Source organism: Lactuca virosa, chromosome 6 (genome assembly GCF_052849685.1).
Source record: "Lactuca virosa cultivar CGN04683 chromosome 6, Lactuca_virosa_CGN04683_v6, whole genome shotgun sequence".
NCBI lineage: Eukaryota > Viridiplantae > Streptophyta > Magnoliopsida > Asterales > Asteraceae > Lactuca > Lactuca virosa.
The window spans coordinates 12,970,089-12,982,316 of NC_136431.1; the positions used below are offsets into that span (position 1 = coordinate 12,970,089).

Sequence of the window (12,228 nt, forward strand, 5' to 3'; positions counted from 1 at the left end):
CTACAAAATCCTCAATGCCCTCTAGCAGGACTAAAATCGACGTCTCGCACAACCTCTGTCTCAACGTCTCGAACGCTGCCTGCTGCTCAGCCCGCTAGCGAAATACAACGACCTTCTTCGTCAGTCTGGTCAAGGGTACTGCTATCTAGGAGAAGTCCCGTATGAATCTCCGGTAATAGCCTGCTAACCCAAGGAAACTCCGAATCTCGGATGGAGACTTCGGAACCTCCCATCTCATCATGGCCTCTACTTTGGTCGGGTCGACCAAAATACTGTTCTGGTTGACAAGGTGCCCCAGAAACTGCACCTCGCACAACCAGAACTCACACTTGGAGAACTTGGCGTACAAGCTCTCCATCCTCAGGGTATCCAACACCTCTCACAAGTGCTCCTCGTGCTGCTCTTACGCCTTGGAGTAAACCAAGATGTCATCAATAAAGACTATCACATACCGGTCCAACATCGGTCTGCATACGCGGTTCATGAGGTCCATGAACGCGACAGGGGCATTGGTGATCCCAAAGGGCATCACCACGAACTCATAGTGGCCATAACGAGTCCGGAAAGCAGTCTTCTGTACATCCTCATCTCTGACTCGCATCTGGTGGTAGCCTGAACGCAAATCTATCTTGGAAAACCAAGATGCCCCCTGTAGCTGGTCGAATAGATCATCAATCTTCGGGAGTGGGTAACGGTTCTTCACCGTCACCTTGTTCAGCTCCCGGTAATCTATACACATCCGATGTGACCCGTCCTTCTTCTTCACAAACAGGATCAGGGCTCCCCAAGGCAAACTGCTCGACATAATAAATCCTTTGTCTAACAGCTCCTGCAGTTGTGTAGACAGCTCCTGCATCTCGGGAGGACCCAACCGATATGGTGCCTTGACTATCGGAGCCGCACCAGGAACTAGATCGATCCTAAACTCCACCAGTCTCTCTGGAGGTATCCCAGGCAACTCCCCTGGAAATACGTCCGGGTACTCTCGCACCACTGACACATCACCCACAATCGCCTTACCCGCCTCCTGGGTATCCATAATGTAGGCGACATACCCTGCGCAACCCTGCTGAAGTAGCGCCTAGCCCTCGCTGTTGAGCACAACACTGGTCCACGCTGCGGCCTCTCCACCTGAATCACCAACTCTCCCCCACTTGGGGTCCTGACACGTACCAACGGCTGCACACAGTCGATAACCACCCCATTAGGGCTCAACCAATCCATGCCTATGATGACCTTGTTCCCACGCAAAGGAATGGGAACCAAATCCACGAGGTAACGCTCGTCAAACATCCTCAAAACACAATCTTTGTAGACATCTGATGCCCGGACAGATTGGTCGTCAGTAATCTCGACCTCTAAAGGACAATCCAACATTCCCGAAGACCCATAAAACCTCTTGATAAGTTCAAGAGAGACAAATGATCGGGTAGCCTCCGAGTCGAATAACACATGTACGGGGATACCGTTCACATGGAACGATCCTAAACAAAACACATAAAACATAGAACATAAATATAATAACCGACATGTAATAAGAGTTAGGGAGAAGAAAACATACATGTCACCACATCCGGTGCGGCACGCGCCTCCTCGACGGTCAGCTGGAAGGCTCGGATCCTCAACGCATCTGTCTTGCCCCGTCGGCCATCCGTGACCCGTAGGGTCGTTGGAGCTGGCGCCGCCACTGGCGCTCCTGATGTCAATCTCGGTCAGTTGGCCTTTTTATGGCCCTTCTGATTGCAATGAAAGCAAATCAGGTCTGACGTCTGAAGGGTGGGGGTAGGGGCAGTACAATCCCTACCAAAGTGCCCTAGCTTGCAACACTTATAGTATCCCGATGACCCTAATCTACAAACTCCCTCATGCATCTTGCCGCATTTCCCACAACGGCTCCGATCCTGTTGTCCCTTCGACCTAGAGTCGGATCCCTTTGGTTTCTTCCCCGAAACCCCATTCATCTGCCCAATCTCCGCCTTCCTTTTCTGGATGTGCTCTATATCAATCTCCCTCTCTTTCGCCCTGGCTATCATATCCTCCAAATTCGGCCATGCTGAGTAGCTGACATGTTTTCGGATGTCAACTCTCAACATATCGTAGTACCGAGTCTTCCTCATCTCTTCATCACCCGCGTACCGAGGCACCAGTAAGGCCCTCTCCCTGAACTTGCGGTAATCTCCGCCACTGACTCAGTCATCTGTCTCATATCAAGAAACTCCCTGGCTAGATTTTGAATCTCCACGGCTGGCGCAAACTCAACCCTTAACCTGGTCACAAAATCCGACCAGGTCATAGCCTCAATGGTTGGGGCTTCCAACGAATCACTGACTGCCTCCCACCAGTCTCTAGCTCTGTATCTCAAACAACCCGCAGCATACCGGACCTTCGGCCCCTTAGGGTAGAAGCTCGTCAACTGTGCAGACTCAATGTCTGCAATCCATCTCCTGGCCACAATGGCGTCCTTCACCCCATGAAAGTCTGGCGCACCACATCCCCTGAAGTCCTTGAAGGAGAGTGTGCGCGTCCCTGACTGGCTAGATGTCATGTCACTCCGAAATGCTCTGAGGCGATCCTCCATCATCTTAATGATTCATTCCTTGATCGACCCGAAAATCATCGGGGTCGCCTCAAGGATGCCTCTCGTAATCTCAGACGCGATGAACTCGCGTAATCCATCATCAACCGGCTCGAAACCCGAACCTGATCCAGACCCTGAACCTCCTGCTCCGTGACGTATCACCACCATTTTGAAACAAAACACATAATCTTTAGGGTCATACATAATCTCGAGGGTTCTCACACACTCTACAAGTTCCCTGGTTCTATCTCAGCCCTCCTTGACTCGAGTACGGATCCTCTGCTTTCAATAGTACGGGCTCATACTACCTTCCACATCTATCCATACCTTCCTCAAGGATTGCCTTGACTTCAGCAAGTCCCTTTCACTACTACTGCCCGCTACACTAATCTCATCCTAGGCTTACCCTAGGGTAACCTCCAACCCACTCTTCGCCATCAGCTGCATAAGAGGTCCCTGCTATCTCTCCCTAACTAGCTCGCGAATACCATTACATATTACTAATACTAGATAATTCTTCGAATGAGGGGTCCTACCCTACAACGGTTGGACTCAAACAAGAGATGCGAAATAAGGCTAGACTTAACCTTCTAAAATTATTTAGTCCTCGCAATATGTAACTTAACATATTCGTTTACTAGTTAATTAAAGATAACTCGGACTCCTAAAAGCACAAAGCATGCAACATTCGGGCATTGCGTAACCCAAACCAAGCATATCCTAATCAGGATATCATATCTCTGACTAGTCAGTACTAACATACAACTCAATAAGCACATAAAACAGGCACATAAGGCATCTTCCTAGATCCTTAGCCATAATCTAGCATGCAATTCTCATACACATACAGTAGGCATGTAAGGCATCCTTCCTAGATCCTTAGCCCTAATCTAGCATGCAGCTCTCATAATCATATCATATATCATAGCAAACATGTATGGTTATCTTGGGGAAAACTTACTTGAGCTCGGCCGATTGCATGCATCACACATCTTTGTCAAAACTCTTAACTTAATTTTTGAAAAATTATTTTTCTTGTAAAAATCTTTCAAACCCTCGATTTGAGTCCAGACACCCACGAAGGTGTGTCCAAATCCCTCAAACCAAGGCTCTGATACCAACTTGTAATATTCCAAAATTTACGACCAAAAATTTCATTTTTAATTTAATAATTCATAAAACAGATTATTGAAAACATCATGAAGTTATCTCATATCATAAAAACCCATAAGTCACATGTCTCAAAACATGTCATAATATAATAATGTCAGAGTACAAATCCCAAGAACATCATAGTGCGGAAAATCGTGGTGTGATGCGTTGCTATCGTGTCGGATCCATTCCCTTCGAAGAAGAAGGACCTGAAACAAAAAGTGAAAATCGTAAGCACAAAGTTTAGCGAGTTCCCCCCATCATACCACATACCATACAATAAACATACTGTCTAACATGTCCGGGTACTGGCCTACCCCTTCGGTCTCTTTTAACCGGTAACTTGCCTAGCATATCAGGGTGTTGGCCCACCCCTTCGGTCTCTTTCAACCGGTAACTTGCCTAGCATATCAGGGTGCTAGCCTACCCCCTCGGTCCTTTCGACCGGTACCGGGGACTATTTCACCCCTACTCCTACCATGTAATCTCCTAGTACATAAACACATAAGTCACATACTGCCTAGCATATTAGGGTGATGACCTACCCCTTCAGTCCTTTCGACCGGCACTGGGGCCTATCCTACCCCTCCTACTACTTTCACATAATATCATAGCATACTAGCACATAAAGGTTAACAGATAGTGGCATACCAGATAATTATCACAAAGATAATCATCTCTACTATAACACTTACTAGTGGGTTGGCATTGGTGCCTTCGACCCACTTCTACTGGAAGGTAACTCACCTCGTAAAGCTGAGTGTCGAAAATCACAGAAAGGAGTCTTTAACAGTTGTTCCGATGACTCCTCGGCTATCATTATCATAACAACACTTAGTCAAAATCCATAATACTTCTTAGGGTAAAACGACCATTTTACCCGTTGGTCTAATTTGGACCATACCCAAGGCCCAATTCCATCTTATCTTTCCTAGCCCACTAATGACCCACTAAAGGCCCAATTTTCTAAATTGGGCCCAACTCCTCAAATGGGCCTTATCACAAGCCCAATAAATCCTTAGCCCAAAATAAATAATTTCGAGTGGCCCGATATGGCCCAAAAGGCCCAATACTCTAAGTCTCAGTTCTAGGCGCAAAAACTCTGCTCCACAGTGGGCCATGGGGCCCAACTATCCAGTCCCAAAAGCCCAAGTTTGCTACTCTGCATGCGTACGTGCGGCGTACCTGGCACGTACGCCCAGCGTACGCTGGCCTTGACCAAAAGCGGGAAGTTGACCTAGTACGCGCAGCGTACCAGGGTGTACGCCCAACTACCGACCATAATGTAGATCCAGGTCCTTTAAGACATCCTAGTCCATAAAGTCACAAACTTTATGTGCTTGCATGCATGGTTGGGGGTCAAAACATGATTTTGGTCCTTAACCAAACTTTGTGACCATCAAACACTTGTATGGTTGTGGCTTAACCATCAAGGTCTGATTTTTATGACTCTAAGTGCTTCTAAGAGCTCAAAAGGACAACTTTTATGGTCTGAAACTATCAATATTCAAGCAGCATCAACAATGGAGTCCAAATGTGACATATAACACCCCAAAATCAAATCTAAGCATGCAATGATCAAGTTTGAAGCTTGATACCTCAAATGAGTCAGAAATGGTGTTAATCTCCTGGATCTACAAGCTCCCTTTGAATCCTTGCTCCTTCTTCAAACTTCTTTCTCTTCCAAAACACCAAAACAACACTAAAATGCTCTCAAGTGGCTACCAAATCACAAGAATACACAAATATGGGTTAGGGTTTTCGTGGTGGCTGTCTAAGGGTGAGAGGGAGGTTGGACCAAAGGCATAAGGTCCTTTATATAGGGATCAAACCCTAAAATTTAGGGTTTTCGTGGTGGATACATTATAGAGAATTTCTATGATAAAGTTTCATGTCACACTTCATCAACTTTCTATCTCAAATGAGAATCAAAGTCTTCAAATGTTGTAACACTTAACTTTTTATGGTTGTTTTATCTTTCTAAGTCTTGCAAAAGATCCTTGGTGGGTTAAAATGGTTTTAGTTTTATTCAAATAAAATTTACTTCTGTTGCTAAACTCATAGTTTTGACTATTTATTTTAGACGTTTTTTAATAAAAACCCAACTACTTCAAGAATTCTAGATCGAGATCAAGGACAATATGGGATTGTAAAATCCGGAACTTGAAGAATTGAAAGAGACCGAGATTGACGATAATTTTCCCGACGAATACTTGATGGTGATTACGGGTGAAGCACCATGGTTTACGAATATTGTCAACTATTTGGCAAGCGGGTATCTAGTCAAGAATCAAACCAGCCAACAAAAGAATAAGTTTTTCGCCAACATTAAGTACTACTTTTGGGACGAGCCATACATATTCTGGAGTTGTGCCGACAACATCATAAGAAGATGTGTGTTTGGGTAGGAAGCAAGGGACATGATATGTCATTGTCATAATGTACCAACCGGTGGACATCATGGAGCACATTAGACAGAGAAGAAAGTATGTGATGCAGGGTTCTGTTAGTCTACAATTTTCTAGGGAGGAGCAAAGATTTTTAAATAATGGGGGCTTACATTGTAATCAAAGATGAAACACCAGGACAAGAACTAGGAGACCAAAACTAAAACTTCAAAACAATCCCGAAGAAAATACCCAATTTTTTCTTTTCTAGGATTGGTTCTTGGTAACAAGAACACTATATGTAGGGGCATATTCATCGAAAACAATCTAGTAGGCTAGTGGCTCATCATGATCTTGAAAGAACTTGCATGTTTAACAAACTAAAATAGCAAAGGACAAATAGGTTTTTTCAAACAACTTATTATTTTGAGAAGTTATTATCTAAAAAACAAAATAAAAATAACAACATAAGATAGAAAATTAACAATCAATAAGTGTATTTTTATCTAATTCTAATAGACATAGTGATAATTATCTCTTGATTTAATTATTTTACAGCTTGAAATTGTTTCTTACTTATCTAAACCAATTAAATTTTAAGATTTACTTTACAAATTATAAATAATTATTGAAAACAATAAATAAACAAATTACAAGTAAAAACAATTAAAATGATAACAATAAAAGTGAAAGTAGTACTAGGAGTGTACCTTTTGTTTCTAGTGAGTATCACAAACAACTTCTTGACTTTGTTTTCTTCTTAACCATATGCCAACAAAGCCAATATTATTACCATAGTTGAAAAGGTTGAAACAACTTAGAATAACAAATATTGATCTCTTTTTCTTTGTCGTAAAAGTAGAAAACCTTATTTCTTCATTTTCTCTTATATGCAAACATAAGCGAAAGTACCAAACATTTATAACAAACTTGAAAAGAAATGATTTATTGATACACATGACAAATAGTGTGCAACGACTACAATATACCTGGTAATTTTTGAGGGTTTTAATTTTTATAGAATTCAGTTATGACAAAATTATAAGAATGGTCCTTATGGTTAGGTGAAAATTGTCACTTTTGGCCAAAAAGGGTTGGACTAGCGCTCATGGTCCAAAGATTTTCATTTTCTTGCCACTTTGGTCCAATTTACTTTGAACTTTTTGGTAATGACAATTTTGCCCTTGAGTTTTTTTCTTTTTCAGTTGTTTTATTTATTTAAATACATTTATAATTAAAAGAAAAAAAATATTCTCTCTCTCTCTCTCTCATATTGTGAAGAACGGAGGTTGTTAATCCTTCGATTCGTTTCAACCCATATTTCTTTCATATTTTGGATTGAACCTTCTTCTTGATTGTTAGAAAAGCATTTCGATTTACGGTTCCAGGCTACCATCATCACCAACTAGAGAATGGTGAATCAGGTTTCGATTTTGAAACAACTTGCAACGGGATTCTCACTACAGGCCATGGGTTCGAGCCATGTATCGATTGTCTCACTCCTCCTCAAACCTGAGGGTTTCGAGCACTACCGATGCGATTGTAACCTCTTAATGGGCTCAAAATGCGCCAACAATGACAACATTGTCAACATTAAGGCTGACGACAACAACGATTGTGTTACCTTCATGTTTGGAATCCCTGGTAATACATATCTTCTCTATTTTCTACCTTTCATTGATGCGATTTTAGGGTTTTTGTAAGGCGATATTAGGGATTTTATAAGGCAATTTGGTTAACTTACAGTAGATGTCAGGTGAAATTTGTGCACCTTTTTGCACACCTTTTAGTCCCATTTCATGCATCTATTTAGCATAATTGTTCTTCATTTTTCTTGCATTTCATCATATTCATGTTAGTCTCTAGAACAACCTTATTTGCACACTTTCATGTCTTTTTCAGGTAAACCGGAGCTTGGAATGCGCTTTGGGAGGTGCCGGGAAGCATTGGTGAAGATTTCGGGATGATCGGGCGAAGAACGAAAAAGTTGGAAAAATCAAGTTTGGATTCGGAGTCAGAGGGGTACACGGGCCGTGTTGGATTTACACTGCAAAATAAACACGGGCCGTGTTGACCAAAATGGGAGCTGTTGACCATGTTGACCAAAATGGGCCGTGTTGGATTTACACTGCAAAATAAACACGGGCCGTGTTGACCAAAATGGGGGCCGTGTCAGTTTAGCCTATTTTAACACGGGCCGTGTTCGACCCAAAAACCAACTTTTGGCAGTTTTTCCTATCTTTCATATTACGGGTTGAGGGCCATTTTGAGATGGACAGAACATATCATAGCAGATTTTGAGAGGGGATTTCGAAGGTTTTTGCAAGGGATTGATCAGTAATCATTTGGAAACATTATTTCTAGTATTTGTAAGTTGTAATTGCACATTAATTCCATCTTTTATTCTTGTGATCTTGTTCTAGCCATGTGTGGCTAAGAAACCCTAGTTTCTAGTTTTTGTTCGAAACATGTTGATTGCTTGACTTGAAGCATATGATTTGATGTTTGAATTGTGATTCTATTCTAGTGATTATGTTCTTGTTTAAACTAGAATCCTTAAATTTGATTTGTGTTTGATTGGCCACTTTCATGAATTTAATTTTTGTGTAGTTAATTAACTTTTAGGGCACCTAATCGTTCTATAAAGTTAATGGTTGGTAACAAACAATAGGTTTTCTTATTGTAGAACATTTATCACATGTTTTCACACTTCCGAGCGTATGAGAAGAAATAAACATTGTTGGGAAGCTTGTACAAAACTTAATGCAGTTTTTCAATACAATCTAAGAGCGTGTTTAGGTTGAATTAGTAAAGCTAGATCTAGTTAAAGAGCGTGTTTTGGTTAGATAATTTGGCAAGCGAGAGGTATTAGAGCGTGTTAATATCTTTCTGTACCAACTTAGAATAGTAATCACAAATTGCATCAAGTCATAATCAGGTTAAATGACAACATTGAGAACTAGAACTGGAAGCACTTTTACAACTTGTTTACAAATCTATTTCATTTTCTGCATGTTTCAAAGTTGATTGTTATTTCCATTATTTGACTTTTGCAAACAAATCCCCCTTTGTGACCAAAGTACCTTGCGCAAAGAGGTATAGACTTTTATCCCGTGTCTCTGTGGTTCGACCCTGCTTGCCTTGTACTACCTTTTAGTGCATTAAAGCAGTGTATTTGGAGTCTGTTGTACCCCTATTATTTGTTGGGTTTGACACGCCTAACAGTAGACAATCAGTTATATTTGCAAATCAAAGTTAAATCTAGGATTGTCTTTTGGCATTTTGTTCGTTACATCTAGTTGATTCGCTATTATATGCTACAATTTAGTGAAGATTCGTCGCTCATCGTCTGGTCCTTTAAATTTGGTACTTGGATATGCTTATAATATTGGATAAATCGACTGAAGTGTTTCAGATCATGATAAGATTGCTGATTTTGTGATGAAGCTGACGGACATTGATAGTGAACATCTTGGAATACCAAAAGCAGAATATAAAGCCATTGATGGAATGTCATCATCAGAGTTTGCAAGAACATGGAAGGGAGATGGTGACTATGGGTAGTATATGCTGCAGTGATGGTCGATCGTGGGTGTGAAGGGGGTGATGAAGGTAGAGGGAAAAACAAGGGAAGGAGACTAGTCACCGAAGATGATGTTGGTGGCATAGACTGGTGGATAACGATGGTGGTGGTAGAGTCTGGTGGTCGACGGGTGGTGGTGGTGGCGGATAATAGAGCCAACAAGTGTTCTTTATGTTCTTAAGTGTTTATATGAATGCGTATGTGTTTTGAATTTATGAGAGAGAGAGAGAGTATTTTTATTTTTCTTTTAATTATAAAAATATTTAAATAAATAAATAAAATTGAAAAAAAACCAAAGACAAAATCGTCATTATCAAAAAATTTAAAGTAAACTGGATCAAAATGTTAAGAAAATGAAAAAACAGTTGGACCATGAGTGCTAGTCTCTATCTTTTTGATCCAAAGTGATAATTTCCAACTAAACACATGGACTATTCTTGCAATTTTGTCTTGAGTTATTAATGTAACATCGTGATTTTTCATCCAAAATTTTTCTATTTTTAAAACACTTATTTAACAGAATACGTTGCGGAAGACTTATTATGATTGTTTCAGAAACATCACCAATGTTACTTTCATGTCAAAATAAACTCATCATAATATAAAGTTCACAAAAACATGATGATGAAAACCCAACATGTCCAAATGGTATCATAACTAAAGATACTAAATTATACTACCCAAAGATTCCCATCCTCACCAAGGCATCATGTCAAGCTACCTGTTCCATTCCACAAAAACCAACAAGCAAAGAACAGGTGTTAGCATAAGCTAAGTGAGTCAATATAGTACAGTGTTAATAGAACACTCATATCATAGATGGATTCACACAAAACATCCACACACAGTCAAAGACTCACTAGCAAGACATACAACATCACACCACATAACAAACACATATTTAGCTCAATTTATTTTAGTTCTTCAGTTAGAGCTTGTTTTATTAGTTACTCTCCTCAACGCCGCTGTAACTAATTTAATCTCACCGCTTAAATATTAATATATAATATTTTGTTTCTCCGCTTTACATTAATAATCACTCACCGCTCATCGTTGTAATTATTAAAGTATTACCTCCTAGTTAGGGTCTATTTATTCACCGCAAAAACCTCCCCAAAGCTAGACCCCGTTCGCTACTAACGTGACCGGCACGACCCAATGCACTAAGTGAGGCGCGACTCTCACCCGTAATCATTGCCCCTGGCGCGCTGCGTTCGCTACTCCGACTGTACACATACGTATACATGCGTTGTCGTTCAGGATTGGTACAAGCGGTGCCAATTCCAATAGATACACCTCCCAAATCCCACGTGATGTTTGCGCTGGTCCCACCGCTTGACCAACATCACTCCAGTCCCGGTATACCAAGGTGTACCAAGACCATGTCCCGAGTTGTTGTCTAGAAAAACCAGTCGGCGTCACAGTTGGCTTAAGCTCTTTTTCCTATAGATATCTTTCAACCCACTAGGCCATCATAATATCCGGATTGGGTATTTACCTATGTCTAGGTTTCTAACCTTCGCCCCGCTAGTGTGTTCCCCTTTTTAATTTAACAATGATTAATTAATTAAGGAGTTACACTTTACCCTTTCAAGTAACCATGCAATTATTATGAATATTCTTTTATTAACATATTACCTCTTTAAGGGTTATTTTCATGCAAACATGTAATTTCATGAAGTTATTACATTTTACATCACACACTATTTCCATACACAATACACCAATGAAGTTGATACAACACTAACATGCCTGTCCTAAAACATTTTAAACAAATATTCTCAAACAACAATTAACATGCTCACATCACATAATGTTCATTAACTTCACTCAATCTAGCATGACCCTAACTCAAATCTCACACCAAACAAGGAATAGTCTAGCATGCAACACCCTAGATATCATTACACATAAAACATTTCAACAATATTTGCATAACAACCATTCATCAAAATGGCACATGCATCCTAGATAACTAGGTTCATCCCAATCCATCTAAGATATGGGATACTCCTAACAATGTACTTTTAAAACCACAAGTTGACTCACCTTTGCCAAAAAAATATGACCAACTCACACTTCAAATATTGTATTGGTTGAAGTATCACCCTTGCCCCTATTACATTTCAAATAACAAGGTTAGGAGTTCTACAATGCCAAAGATGACAAGTTTATAAGCCAAACACATAAATCAATTAGCAAGTAAAATTCCTAGTTTTGAACCCAAAACAGCCACCTGTTTAGAGCTGGTTTAGCAAACTTAGAACTTGTATAACTTTCGTTTTTTATTTCATATTATAGAAGTTCAGACTTTTAGCTTTTCAGAATGTACTTTTGAAGGTCCAAACGATTTTTCTATAATTTTATATGATTTTTACAAATCTGCCTATCAATGCAGCTAAATTCTGACCAGCTGGTGAAAAAGGCGATTTTCACCTAAGTTAGAAGCAACAACAGGTTCTGGAAAAATTCATGGATAAACTAGACTCAAAATGGAAACTTTGAGAGTTTACAGATTATTAATTCGA

General features: G+C 40.4%; 1 protein-coding gene across 1 annotated transcript; it reads left to right on the forward strand.

Moving 5' to 3' along the window:
* The first annotated feature begins 7,529 nt into the window (after window positions 1-7,529).
* Window positions 7,530-9,681, forward strand: LOC145121335 (DNA sliding clamp PCNA-like). Its single transcript, XM_079057098.1, has 2 exons — window positions 7,530-7,761; window positions 9,533-9,681. The coding sequence occupies exons 1-2, from the start codon at window positions 7,530-7,532 to the stop codon at window positions 9,679-9,681; spliced, it is 381 nt and encodes a 126-aa protein (XP_078913224.1).
* Window positions 9,682-12,228: the final 2,547 nt, after the last annotated feature.